Genomic DNA, 14,205 nt, shown 5'->3' with positions numbered 1-14,205 from the left:
GCCCCGTCCCCCGCCGGCCGCTTCCCGCCCTTTGCCCGGGGAGGCGGGAAGGGACCGGGGGGGGGTGGGGGCGGGGCCGCCGGTACCGGAGGAAGAAGGGGAGGGGGGAGGGGGGGCGCCGCCATCTTACCTGGGCGGGCGGGGAGAGGGGGGGAGCCGCGGTGCCACGGGGGTGTGTTGGGGGGGGAGGGGGGGGGAGGAGGCTCCTCCCGCTCCGCCGCCGCCGGCCTCGGCCTCAGCCCCGCCGCGGATCCGCCGCCATCCGCCGCAAAATGGCGGCCGGCTCCCGCCCCGCCGCTCTCCCTTCCCCAACCCCCCCTCCACCCACCCACCACCTCCCTCCCCTCTGCCCGCCGCCGGCCTCCGGCCCGTGCCCGCCCCCGCCGCCGCCGCCGCCCGGGCCCCCCCCCGTAGAGGGGCTCACGGGAAATGGAGTCCGCGGCGCCCGAGCCAGCGGCAAAATGGCGGCGGCCACCGCCGCCGCGCCGCGCTCCCGCGAGAAGGGGGCGGGGCCTGCGGCTCTCGCGAGACTTCGCGCGGGGGGAGACGCGGCGGGGAGGGGAGGTCTCGCGAGGGTTGGGGAGCGCGGGAGGCGGGAGCGGGGGGGGGGAGGAAGATGGCGGGAGGCGCGTGGCGCGCGGGAACGCCCCCTGGGCGGCGCCTGCGCGGGAGTTGGGGGAGGTTCTCGCGAGAGGTGGGCGAGGGGGGTGATGGGAAATGAAGTCCGGCGGGGAGGTGGAGGACTCTGGATGGGCCATGGGGGGCAGCCCCGGGGCATGATGGGACGGCGGCCATCTTGGATTAGGGCGAGAGGCTCATGGGGTGGCGGCCGTCTTGGGTCAGCCTCGGGGGAGTCATGGGAAGGCGGCCATATTGGGTATGGGCAAGAGGCTCATATGGGATGGCAGCCATCTTGGGTCAGGCCTAGAGGATCATGGGATGGTGGCCATATTGCATTAGGGCAAGAGGCTCATCAGATGGTCGCCATGTTGGGTCAGCCCCAGAGGCTGATGGGATGGCAGCCATCTTGGATTAGGGAGGGCACCGCCATGTTAGGGCAGGCCTGGAGGCTCATGGGATGGCAGCCATCTTGGGTCAGCCCCAAGGGATCATGGGATAGCAGCCATCTTGGATATGGGCAAGAGGCTCATGGGACGGCAGCCATGATGGGCAGGCCTGTAGGATCATGGGGTGGCAGCCATGCTGGGTTAGGGCAAGAGACTCATGGGAAGGCGGCCATCTTGGGTCACACCTAAAGGATCATGGGGAGGCAGCCATATTGACTTAGGGCTGGAGGCTCTTGGGATGGCGGTCATGATGGGTCATGCCTGGAGGATCATGGGAGGGTGGCCTTACTGGATTAGGGCTAGAGGCTATTGGGGGGGGCGGCCATGTTGGGCCAGCCCCAGGGGCTGATGGGATAGCAGCCATATTTGATATGGGCAAGAGGCTTATGGGTTGGTGGGGATGGTGGCCATGTTGGGTCAGGCCTAGAGGATCATGGGAAGGCAGCCGTATTGAGTTAGGGCTAGAGGCTCATGGGATGGTGGCCATGTTGGGTGTGCCCCAGGGGCTCATGGGATGGCAGACATCTTGGGTATGGGCAAGAGGCTCATGTGATGGCAGCCATCTTGGATCAGGCCTGGAGGATCATGGGAAGGTGGCCATATTGGATTAGGGCAAGAGGCTCATGGGATGGCGGCCGTATTGGGCCAGCCCCAGGGGCTGATGGGATGGCAGTCATCTTGGGTATGAGCTAGAGTCTCATGGGACGGTGGCCATCTTGGGTCATGCCTGGAGGCTTATGGGATGGTCGCCATGTTGGGTCAACCCCAGGGGATCATGGGATGGCAGCCATCTTGGGTATGGGCTAGAGGTTCATGGGGTGTCGGCCATGGTGGGTCAGCCCCAAAGTATCATGGGAAGGCAGCCATATTGAGTTAGGGCTAGAGGCTCATGGCATAGCAGCCAAATTGGGTTGGCCCCAGGGGTTGATGGGATGGCAGCCATCTTGGATTAGGGCTAGAGCCTGAGGAAGGGGCTGCCATATTGGGGCAGGCCTGGAGGATTATGAGAAGGCAGCCATCTTGGATTAGGGTAGAGGCTGAGGAGGGGGCCGCCATGTTGGGGCAGGCCTGGAAGATCATGGGAAGGCAGCCATCTTGGGTCAACCCCGGGGGCTCATGGGAAGTCGGCCATATTGAGTTAGGGCTAGAGGCTCATGGAGTGGTGGCCATATTGGGTCAGCCCCATGGGCTAATGGGATGGCAGCCATGTTGGGTCAGGCCCAGGAGCTGATGAGATGGTGGCCATGTTGGGTATGGGCTAGAGGCTCATGGGATGGTGGCCATGCTGGGCCAGCCCCAGGGGCTGATGGGATGGCAGCCATCTTGGATTAGGGCTAGAGGCTCATGGGATGGCAGCCATATTGGGTCAGCCGCAGGGGATCATGGGGTGGCAGCCATATTGGGTATGGGCAAGAGGCTCATGGGATGGCAGCCATATTGGGTCAGGCCTGGAGGATCACGGGATGGTGGCCATCTTGGGTTAGGGCTAAAGGCTCATGGGACGTCAGCCATCTTGGGTCAGCCCCAGGGGCTGATGGGATGGCAGCCATCTTGGATTAGGGCTAGAGCCTGAGGAGGGGGCTGCTATGTTGGAGCAGACCTGGGGGATCATGGGAAGGCAGCCATGTTGGGCGAGAGCTTGAGGCTCATGGGAAGGCAGGCATGTTGGGTGAGAGCTTGAGGCTCATGGGAAGGCAGGCATGTTGGGTCAGGGCTAGAGGCTTATGGGATAGCGGCCATGTTGGGTCAGCCCAGGGAGGGTCATAGGAGGGCAGCCACATTGGGCCAGTCCCAGGGGCTCCTGGGAGGTCCCAACCCCCCCTAAACACCCCCATTTTGGGGGTCCCCAGCCCCCATCACCCCCATTTTTTTGGGGGGTGGTGCTATGGGGCACTGCCCCATAACCCCAAAGCCCCCCCATGGGACCATATGATCCCCCCAGTCCCCTATAGTCCCCCAAGCCCCTATGGGACCCCCCAAACTTTAGGGGACCCCCCCCAGGCACAAACCAATGGTGTCACAGGAGGGGGGTGGGGATGTGACAGCCCCATGGCAACAGCCCCCACCCCTATGGGACTGCCCCTACAGCTACCCCCATACCCTAGGGGCCCCTTTAGCTGCCCCTATAGACCCCCTGTACCCCACGTGTTCCCTATAGCCCCTGTAGGCCGTGTCCCCTACACTCCCCATGACCCTATGGGCCCCCTATAGCCCCCCCATACCACCTCGTGGTCCCTGCATCCCCCCCACCCCCACAAAACCCCTCAGGCCCTATAGCACCCATGCACCCCTATAGCTCTCATATCTTCTATAGTCAATGTAATCCCTATAGTCCCAATGTGACCCTTATAGACTGTGACCCCTATAGACCCCTCAAAATTCCCCTATAAGCCATGTGACCCCTGTAGACCCATGACCCCTATAGCCTCCCAAATCCCCTACAGCCCACGTGACCCCTACAGCCCCCCCAAATCCTCTATAGTCACCCATATCTAAAATAGCCCATATGATCCCTATAGCCCCCCCAATCCTCTATAGCTCCCCAAATCCCTTATAGCCAGCATCACCCCTATAGCCCCCCCAATCCCCTATAGGCCCCCACATGACCCCTATAGCTCCCCAAATCCCCTATAGCCCATGTGACCCCTATGGCTCCCCAAATCCCCTATAGACCATGTGACCCCTATAGCCCCCCAACATTCTCTATATTTCCCCTAATACCCTACAGCCCTAATCCCCTATAGCCCCCACATGACCTCTATAGCCCATGTGTAACACCTATAGCCCCCGAAATCCCCTATAGCCCCCCTAATCCCCCATAACCCATGTGATCCCTACAGCCCCCACATCCCCTATAGCTTCCCCAAATCCCCTATAGCCCCCACACATCCCTACAGTCCTAATCCCCTATAGCACTAATCCCCTATGGCCCATGTGACCCCTATAGCCCCCCTAATCCCCCATAGCCCCCTAATCCCCTATAACCCATGTGACCCCTATAGCCCCCTCACATCCCCTATAGCCTCCCACATGATCCCTATAACCCCCCCAAATCCCCTATAGCCCCCCCAAATCCCCTATAGCCCATGTGATCCCTATAACCCCCATACATCTTCTATAGCCCCCTTAATCCCCTATAGCCCCCTTAATCCCCTATAGCCCCCCGAATCCCTATAACCCTAATCCCTTATAGACCTAATCCCCTATAGCCCCCACACGACCCCTATAGCTCCCCTAATCCCCTATAACTCCCCCAAATCCCCTATAGTCCATGTGATCCCTATAGCCCCCCCATCCCCTATAGCCCCCCTACATCCCTATAACCTTAATCCCCAATAGCCCCCACATGACCCCTACAGCCCCCCAAATCCCCTGTAACTCCCCCAAATCCCCTATAGCCCCTACACCACCCCTATAGCTCCCCTTATCCCCTATAGCCCCCCCAATCCCCTATACACGTGACCCCTATAGCCCCCCCGCAGCGTTTCTCACTTTGGGGCGTTTCGGTCAGTTTTTGGTGTCGTTTTTTATCTAAAAGGAGCAGACGCAGCGCCGCTTGGAAAAGGAACCAAAAAACAAAAAAAAAAAAGAAGAAAAGAACAAAAAAAAAAAAATCACGCCCCGCTGCCTATCCCCCCCCCCCCAAAAAAAACACGCGCGGGGAAGGGGGGTCCCCGAGGTGTCCCCAAAAGGAGGGGGGGGCCCCAAAAGTTACGGGGGGTCCCCAAAAGGGCCATAGAGGAGATGGGGGGTCCCTAAAGGGGTGGGGGGGTCCCCAAAAGGGCCATAAAGGGGATGGGGGGTCCCAAAAGTCACAGGGGGGTCCCCAAAAGGGGTGGGGGGGGTTGCCAAAAGGGCCATAAAGGGGACGGGGGGACCCTAAAGGGGATGGGGGGGTCCCTAAAGGGGATGGGGGGGTCCCCAAAATGGCCATAAAGGGGACGGTGGGGGGGTCCCTAAATTGGATGGGGGGTCCATAATGGGGATGGGGGGGGTCCCCAAAGGGGCCATAAAGGGGACGGGGGGGTCCCTAAATGGGATGGGGGGGTCCCCAGAAGGGGCATAAAGGTGACAGGGGACCCCAAAAGGGATGGGGGGGTCCCTAAAGGGACAGGGAGGTCCCCAAAAGGGCCATAAAGGGAATAGGGGGGCCCTAAGTGTGATGGGGGGGGTCCCCAAAATGGCCATTAAGGGGATGGGGGGGTCCCTAAATGGGATGGGGGGTTCCCAAAAGGGCCATTAAGGGGATGGGGGCTCCCAAAAGGGGATGGGGGGATCCCCAAAAGGGCCATAAAGTGGACAGCAGGTCCCCAAAAGGGGCGGGGGGGTCCCTAAAAGGGACGGGGGGGGACCCCAAAGGACCATAAAGGGGCCAGTGGGGGGTCCCTAAATGAGATGGGGGGGTCCCTAAAAGGATGGGTGGGGGGTCCCTAAATTGGATGGGAGGGTCCTCAAAGGGCCCTAAAGGGGATGGGGGGGTCCCCAAAAGGGCCATTAAGGGACGGGGGGGGTCCCTAAATGGGATGGGTGGGTCCTTAAAGGATATGGGGGGGTCCCCAAAAGGGCCATTAAGGGATGGGGGTGTCCCTAAATGGGATGGGGGGGTCCTTAAAGGGCCATAAAGGGGACAGGGGGGTCCCTAAATTAGATGTGGGTTCCCTAAAGGACATGGGGGGGGTCCCCAAAAGGGCCATAAAGGGGACGGGGGGGTCCCTAAACGGGCCGGGGGGGGGGGCCCACCTCCCTTGGGGACAAGAGGGGACCTCGAGCGTGTCCCCTGGGGAACGCGGCGGCGGCACCACCGCGAGACTCCCCCCACGTCACCCACCGCCCCGGGGGGCACTCGGCGGCCCCCCCCTTGGGTCAGGGGGACATGGGGGGGACACGTGGGGACACGCGGGGACACGGGGGGGGGGCACATGGTGGGGGGGGGTCACAGGAAGTAGTCGGCCACCGGCTTCTTGGAGGGGATGCCCCGCGTCTCCTGCGGCGCCGCCTCGAAGATGATGAACTCCTTCTGCAGGTGCTCGTCCAGCTCCAGGATGGCCGCCACGTTCCCGCACCTGTGTAATTAGCATGTGATTAACATGTAATTAGCATGTAATTAGTGTGTGATTAGCATGTTGCCCCCCCCCCAGGTTGGTTTCTGGGGTCTGGTTTTGTGGTGGGGTGGCCCCGTTGGAGAGGAGCTCACCGACTTGTGCCACCGCTGTATGTTCTTAGCATGTTCTTAGCGTGTTGTTAGCATGTTATTAGCGTGTTCTTAGCATGTTGGGAGTCACCCAGAGCAGGAGCTGGGAGCCAGCCCCGTGCTGGGGGCCTGGTCCTGTTCGGGTGACGCTCGGAGCCCCCCAGCCCCACGTTCACCCATCATGTGTCACACAACATCTTAGCATGGCCTTAGCACGTCCTTAGCGTGTTGGGACTCCCCTTTAAGTGTAGCCAGAGACTGACCCTGTGATGGGGACAGCCCCATCCTGGTGTCACTCGGAGCCCTTCAGTGTCCCCCAACCCCACCACGAACCCCTATGTCCCTTAACATGATCTTAGCATGATATTAGCATGATCATAGCATGTTCTTAGCATGTTGGGACAACTCTACATGAGCAGTTGGAGGCTGATCCCGTTGATGGGGCCGGTCCCACCAAGCATCACTCAGGGCCCTCTGCTGTCCCAGCCCCACCACAAACCCCTACGTCCATTAACATGACCTTAACGTGTCCTTAGCATGTCATTAGCATGTTGGGACTCCCCTAAGGCAGCAGAGAGGACGTGGACACCACCCCACAACAAGCCCAGCCCCATCCCCACACCACCCACCTTGGCCACGAATCCCCCGACCCCTCCCCACCCCCTCGGCGTGCCCTTAGCATGTCCTTAGCGTGTTGCTGACCTGTAGCAGTAGTTGGGGGCGGACCAGACGGTGAGGACGGTCTCGTTGAAGTGCCACTTATAGCCCTCCATCACCAGCTGGTGGGCCCGGCAGATCATGTCGATGTCGTTGGAGGCGTTGAACTGGGCCACCACGTCGCTGCCGAACAGGTAGCCCGCGCCCCGCGGCGACACGCCCCAGCCCGTCGTGTCTGGGGGGGGGCACACGCGTGTGTCAGGGCCGGGACACACGTGTCAGGGGTAGAACACGTGTGTCAGGGGCTGGGACACGCGTGTGGGGGGCCGGGACACGCAATAGGGTCACATATTTGGGGTACAGACCCGTGGTGAGGGATATAGACCGGTGGTGGTGCATGTGCATGGGTCCACACTCGTGTTGGGAGGTGACATGTGATGCACACGCGTGTTACACGTGTCTGTGGCAGGTGGACACACCTGGGGGGGTCACACCTGTGTCACGTGGCTGAGAATAGCGCGGATTTGGGGTTGTGTGCGCGAACACGTGGCCCAAACATACGTCATATGTGTCTACATGCGTGGCTACACGTGATCACACGTGTGTTGTGGGCACGTCACCCATCTGGGGACAACATGCGATGCACACACCCCGTCACACGTGGCCACGGGGAGCCCGCTGACCACCCTGTGCCCCTCCGCGCCTCGCGGGGCGCCCAGGGATGTCGCGACACGTCCCGACATGCGATGTCGTGTGACGTCACACGATGTCACGCGTGTGCGGAGCCCACCTTCGGGGTCGGACCAGAGCAGGTCGCACATGGGGCCATCGTGGGGCACCTCCTGCTTGCGGTCGATGGTGCGGATCTGGTCCAGGGTCTGGATGGAGGGCGAGAGGCCGCCGTGCACGCAGAAGATCTGCGGGGACACGCATGTGCTTAGCATGTTCTTAGTGTGCCACACCGTGCAGGGATGTCCTGGTGTGGCACTGTCACACGTGGCCTTCTCCATGCTCATAAGAGCTGTTGGTGGGTCCTTAGCGTGTTGTAACACCTATCATGTTCTTAGCATGTTCTATGTCATTCTATGCCCTTAGCATGTTCTACCATGTCCTTAGCGTGTCCTAGCGTGTTCATCTTGCCATCAGTGATGACAAGGATACCACAAGGGGTAAAACTGGTGACACAGAACCCTCACACGGACCTCCCAACGCCCTTACATGTACTTAGCATGTCCTTAGCATGTACTAGCATGTTCTTAGCATGTACTAGCACATCATTAACACCTCCTAACATCCAGTTTTTACTCTCAATAATGACAAAAACACCAAAAAAGAGGCAGCTGTCGATGCAGGACACATACACGAGCCTCCCCACACCCCATACGTGTGCTTAGCGTGCGCTGTCATGTCCTTAGCATGTCCTGGCATGTCCTTAGCATGTCCTTAGCATGTCCTAGCCCCCAGTTTTAGTTCCAACAACGTCTAAAAGGGCCCAAGCTGTACACACAGGACCCTCACGTGCCTCTCCCCACCCCTCCGCGTGCACTTAGCATGTCCTTAGCATGTCCTAGCACGTCATTTCCATGCCCTAACCCATGCTCGGCACATGCTAACACCAAATTTTGGCAGAAATGGCAAAAATAAAGACCGAAAAGGAGCAAGGTGTGAAGGCAGGACCCTTACACGGACCTCCCCCTACCCTTAGCATGTGGTGATGTGTCACTAACACGTGTTAGCATGTCCTTAGCATGTGTTAGCGTGCTCTTAACACGTGTTAACGTGTCCTTAGCATGTTCTTAACCCCTCCTAACACCCGATTTTGGCACCAAAGCCGGAAGAAAGACCCCGAGGCCGCCCCGCCTTCCATCCGGGACCCCCTCCGGGGCCCACCACGACCTTGCCGTGTCGTTAGCGTGTCACTAGCGTGCCGCACCTTGCCGTCGATGATGGCGGAGAGGCTGAGGTAGTCGAAGATCTCGGTGCAGTAGCGCCAGACGGTGACGGAGCCGTACTTGCGCAGGCACTCGTCGTAGAAGCCGTAGACCTGCGTGATCTGCCGGCTCTCGTGGTTGCCCCGGATCAGCGTGATGCGGTCAGGGTAACGCACCTGGGGGGAGAGGGGGGCAGCACCCATGGGTGGGGGGGGCTTGGGGACCCCCGGCAGCACCCGCGGGTGCCCCCGTGGCCGTACCTTGAGCGCCAGCAGCAGCAGGAAGGTCTCCACGCTGTAGAAGCCCCGGTCCACGAAGTCGCCCATGAACAGGTAGTTGGTCTCGGGGACGTCCCCGCCAACCTGGGGGGGGCAGATTAGGGGCGGGGGGGGGCAGATTACGGTCACAGGGAGGAATATTAGGGACAAGGAAGGCAGATTAGGGTCACGGGGGGGCAGATTAGGGGCGGGGGGGGGCGGATTACGGTCACAGGGAGGAATATTAGGGACAAGGAAGGCAGATTAGGGTCACGGGGGGGGCAGATTAGGGGTATTTAGGGGGTGTTTAGGGGGTGAAGTTAGGGGTTGGGGGGCATTTAAGGTCAGGTTTTCGGGGGGTGGGCGAGGGAATGGGGGCATTTATGGGGCAGGGGGCACTTATGGGGCATGTCGGGGGCAATTAGGGGCAGGTCGGGGGCAATTAGGGGATATAGGGGGGGCATTTGTGGGGCAGAAGGGCACTTAGGAGTAGATTAGAGGGCAATTATGGGATATAGGGGGCAATTAGGGGACACAGGGGGGCATTCGTGGGGCAGGGGGGCACTTGGGGGCAGGTTAGGGAGCAATTAGGGGATATAGGGGGCAATTAGGGGATACGGGGGGCATTTCCCCTAATTCATGGGGCATTCATGGGGCAGGGGGCACTTAGGGGCAGATTAGGGGGCAATTAGGGGATACAGGGGGCAATTAGAGGATATGGGGGGGCATTTGTGGGGCAGGGGGACACTTAGGGGCAGGTTGGGGGGGCAATTAGGGGATATAAGGGGGGTATTTATGGGGCAGGGGGGCACTTACAGGCAGATTAGGGGGCAATTAGGGGATATAGGGGGGCATTCGTGGGGCAGGGGGGACTTAGGGGGTAGGTTAGGGGGCAATTAGGGGATATAGGGGGCAATTAGGGGATACATGGGGGGCATTTGTGGGGCAACTCACCCTGAAGAGCTCCTTGAGGTCGTAGAACTGCCCATGGATGTCACCGCACACCTGGGGGGCACAAAGTGGGGGGGGGGGAGGGGGTCAGGACCCCATAATTGCCCCCCCCCGGACCCAAATTTGCCCCACGGGACCCACAATTGCCCCCCCAAGCCCACAATTGCCCCACAGGACCCACAATTGCCCCCCCCAGACCCACAACTCACCGTGACGGGCGAATCGACGCGCTGCACGTTGCTCTCCTCCACCAGGATCTCCCTTTGGGGCAAGCGGCCGTTAATTACCCCCCGGGTTAATTAATGGGTTAATTGCCCCCCAGGGGGTTAATTGCCCCCCCCCGGGGGTGGTTAATTGCCCCCTCGTTACCTGGCCTTGGCGCAGAGCGCCTTGACCTCGCTCTCCTTGATGAGCTCGCAGCGCCGCAGCTGCTCGATCTGCCGGTCCAGGTCGCTCAGCTCCCCCATGGCTGGGGCAACAAGGTCAGCATCTGCCCCGCAAGGGCCCTAATTGCCCCACGGCGCTCCCTAATTGCCCCCGAGCTGCCCCACGGCACCCCGGACTGCTCTATGGGGTCCCCAAGTGACCCCGAGCTGCCCCACGGCGTCCCTAATTGCCCTATGGGGGTCCCCAAGTGCCCCACAGCTGCCCCATGGGGGTCCCTAACTGCCCCGCAGGGTCCCTAATTGCCCCACGGCAGGCCCTAATTGCCCCCGAGCTGCCCCACGGCGCCCCAAACTGTTCTATGGGGTCCCCAAGTGACCCTTAGTTGCCCCACGGCGTCCCTGACTGCCCTATGGGGGTCCCCAAGTGCCCCACAGCTGCCCCACGGGGGTCCCTAACTGCCCCATAGGGTCCCTAATTGCCCCACGGCAGGCGCTAATTGCCCCCGAGCTGCCCTATGGGGTCCCCAAGTGACCCTTAGTTGCCCCACGGCGTCCCTGACTGCCCTATGGGGGTCCCCAAGTGCCCCACAGCTGCCCCCCGGGGGTCCCTAACTGCCCCATAGGGTCCCTAATTGCCCCACGGCAGGCCCTAATTGCCCCCGAGCTGCCCTATGGGGTCCCGAAGTGACCCTTAGTTGCCCCACGACGTCCCTAATTGCCCTATGGGGGTCCCCAAGTGCCCCACAGCTGCCCCACGGGGGTCCCTAACTGCCCCGCAGGGTCCTTAATTGCCCCACGGCAAGCTCTAATTGCCACCGAACTGCCCTATGGGGTCCCTAAGTGACCCTTAGCGTCCCTAATTGCTCCATGGGTGTCCTACAGGATCCCTAATTGCCCCCCGGGGGTCCCTACCTGCCCCATAGGATCCCTAACTGCCCCATAGCTGCCCCATGGGGGTCCTTAACTGCCCCACAAGGTCCCTAAATGCCCCATGGAGATCCTATGGGGTCCCTAACTGCCCCATGGCAGCCCTATAGAATCCCTAATTGCCCCACTGGGTCCCTAATTGCCCTATGGGGGTCCCTAACTGCCCCACAGGGTCACTAACTGCCCCACAGCTGCCCCATGGAGGTCCCTCACTGCCCCATAGGGTCCCACGGGGTCCCTAATTGCCCCATGGGGGTCCCCAATTGCCCCACAGCCACCCCACAGCGCTCCCTGCGCCCCATAGCGGCCCCATAAACCCCCAAAGCGGCCCCAAAACCCCCAAAGCGGCCCCAAAACCCCCTCAGCCACCCCACAGCGGCCCCCAATTGCCCCACAGCCCCTCCCGTGCCCCATAGCAGCCCCATAGCCCCCCATAACCACCCCCATGCCCCACAGCGCCCCATAACTTCCCCATAGCCCCATAACCGCCCCATGGCTGCCCCACAGCGACACCACAACCCCCTCAGCCGCCCCATAGCCCCCCCCCCAACCGCTCCATGGCGACCCCACAGCCCCTCCCGGGCCCCATAGCAGCCCCATAGCCCCCCATAACCGCCCCATAACCACCCCCGTGCCCCACAACCGCCCCATAGCGGCCCCACAGCGCCCCACAAACACCCCACACCCCCTTCTATGCCCCATAGCGCCCCATAACCTCCCCATAGCCCCCCATAACCACCCCCGTGCCCCACAGCGGCCCAGCCCCCCCCAACCACCCCATAGCGGCCCCACAGCGCCCCATAACCACCCTCCAGTGGCCCCATAGCGGCCCCACAGCGCCCCATAACCCCTTCTGTGCCCCATAGCGCCCCATAACCTCCCCATAACCACCCCCGTGCCCCATAGCGGCCCCACAGCCCCCCCCGTGCCCCACAGCGCCCCATAACCACCCCCCAGCCGCCCCATAGCCGCCCCATAGCGGCCCCACGGCCCCCCCCGTGCCCCGTAGCGGCCCCCCGGCCCCTCCCGTGCCCCACGGCCGCCCCGTATCGCCCCACAGCCCCCCCCCGGGGCCCCTCCGCACCCGGCGGCGGCTCCGCGCCCCCCCTCCGGCCGCCACCGTCCCCGCCGCCGCCGCCTCGCGTCACTTCCGGCGCGGCCCCGCCTTCCGTCCCCACCCCCCCCCACCCCCGGCGCCGGGCGGAAGCGGAAGCAGGGCGGAGGCCACGCCCCCAGCGCTGGCTGGGAACGGGGGGGGGGCGGTGCCGCCACCGGGGGGGGGTCCCCCCCCGGAACCCGAGGGCGGGCGCGGGGGTTCCGCGCCGTTTTGGTTCCGCGGGGGGCCAAAAACAAGGGCCCGGTGTCCCCTGCGGGCCCCCATTGTCACCTGGACCCCCCCATTGTCACCTGGGACCATCCCATTGTCACCTGGACCCCTCCATTGGCCCCTGGGTGTCCCCATTGTCCCCTGGGACCCCCCCCATTGTCCTCTGGGACCCCCCCCCATTGGCCCCTGGGTGTCCCCATTGTCCCCTGGGACCCCCCCATTGGCCCCTGGGACCCCCCCAATGGCCCCTGGGACCCCCCCATTGTCCCCTGGGACCCCCCCATTGGCCCCTGGGTGTCCCCATTGTCCCCTGGGACCCCCCCCATTGTCCCCTGGGACCCCCCCATTGGCCCCTGGGACCCCCCCAATGGCCCCTGGGACCCCCCCATTGGCCCCTGGGACCATCCCATTGTCACCTGGACCCCCCCATTGTCCCCTGGGTGTCCCCAATGTCACCTGGGACCCCCCCATTGTCCCCTGGGTGTCCCCATTGTCACCTGGATCCCCCCATTGTCCCCTGGGACCCCCCCATTGTCCCCTGGGGGCCCCCATTGTCACTTGGGACCCCCCCATTGTCCCCTGGGACCCCCCCATTGTCACCTGGGATCCCCCATTGTCCCCTGGGACCCCCCCATTGTCCCCTGGGGGCCCCCATTGTCACTTGGGACCCCCCCATTGTCCCCTGGGCGCCCCCATTGTCACCTGGGATCCCCCATTGTCCCCTGGGTGTCCCCATTGTCCCCTGGGACCCCCTCATTGTCACTTGGGTGTCCCCCCCTATGTCCCCTAAGTGTCCCCCCATGTCACCTGGACCTCCCCCCCCCCCATTATTCCCCGGGTGCCCCCATTGTCCCCAGACCCCCCCCACTGTCCCCTGGGTGCCCCCATTGTCCCCAGACTCCCCCCACTGTCCCCTGGGTCCCCCCCCATGTCCCCATGTCCCCCACCCCATGTCCCCTCACGCCCCCCCCCCATGTCCCCACGTCCCCTCATGTCCCCCGCCATGTCCCCGTATGTGTCCCCAGGGTGCCCCCCATGTCCCCATAACCCCTTAACCCCGTGTCCCCCATTGTCCCCGTGTCCCCACCACTTCCCACGTTTCCTCCATGTCCCTTTATGTCCCCCCCATGTCCCCACACATCCCCCATGTCCCCTTTCTCTCCATGTCCCCAATCGTCCCCACATGTCCCCACATCCCTCAGCGCCCCATGTCCATGTCCCAGGTGTCCCCACCACATCTCACATGTCCCCATGTCCCCACGCCACATCTCACATGTCCCCAGGTCCCTCAATGTCCCCTTTCCACGTCCCCACGTGTCCTCGTGTCCCTCAATGTCCCACAACCCTCCGTGTCCCCATCATGTCCCACATGTCCCCAGGTCCCTCAATGTCCCATGTCCATGTCCCCATGTGTCCCCACCACGTCCCCACGTGTCCCCACGCCCCTCGACGTCCCATTTCCACATCCCCACGTGTCCCCATGTCCCCACCACGTCCCCACGTCCCTCGAT

The 14,205-nt window shown here is 62.6% G+C and overlaps 2 protein-coding genes across 6 annotated transcripts in view; both read right to left on the bottom strand.

Moving 5' to 3' along the window:
* LOC310888330 (helicase SRCAP-like) overlaps positions 1–810 on the bottom strand; it is a 29,033-nt gene extending 28,223 nt beyond the window's left edge. For 2 of the 5 annotated variants that reach the window (XM_083814928.1, XM_083814929.1), the window contains exon 1: positions 425–810. In XM_083814928.1, coding sequence (XP_083671054.1) covers positions 425–795 — 371 coding nt within the window. In that variant the 5' untranslated portion in view covers positions 796–810. The other 3 variants (XM_083814932.1, XM_083814930.1, XM_083814931.1) reach the window with 2 other exon arrangements.
* Positions 811–5,878: 5,068 nt separating this feature from the next.
* On the bottom strand, positions 5,879–12,577 carry PPP4C (protein phosphatase 4 catalytic subunit). The gene is made up of 9 exons (XM_083815024.1): positions 12,452–12,577; positions 10,424–10,523; positions 10,264–10,315; positions 10,058–10,108; positions 9,107–9,208; positions 8,849–9,022; positions 7,706–7,832; positions 6,961–7,150; positions 5,879–6,130 (listed from the first exon to the last, which is right to left on the bottom strand). Exons 2-9 carry the CDS (start codon positions 10,519–10,521, stop codon positions 6,001–6,003), a joined length of 924 nt encoding a protein of 307 aa, XP_083671150.1. The 5' UTR covers positions 10,522–10,523; positions 12,452–12,577; the 3' UTR covers positions 5,879–6,000.
* Positions 12,578–14,205: the final 1,628 nt, after the last annotated feature.

The sequence above is a fragment of the Anser anser genome (assembly GCF_964211835.1).
Source record: "Anser anser genome assembly, chromosome: 34".
NCBI lineage: Eukaryota > Metazoa > Chordata > Aves > Anseriformes > Anatidae > Anser > Anser anser.
The sequence above is the reverse complement of the archived record's forward strand: the minus strand, read 5'-3'. Positions and strand labels throughout refer to the sequence as shown.

Excerpts from the sequence above, each read along its gene's own strand:
- PPP4C (XM_083815024.1), bottom strand. The coding sequence starts at position 10,521 with ATGGGGGAGCTGAGCGACCTGGACCGGCAGATCGAGCAGCTGCGGCGC. Across the intron at positions 9,023-9,106 it reads TGCTGCTGCTGGCGCTCAAG|GTGCGTTACCCTGACCGCAT; the intron begins GTACGGCCACGG and ends CTCTCCCCCCAG. Across the intron at positions 7,151-7,705 it reads GCTCTGGTCCGACCCCGAAG|ACACGACGGGCTGGGGCGTG; the intron begins GTGGGCTCCGCA and ends GCCCCCCCCCAG.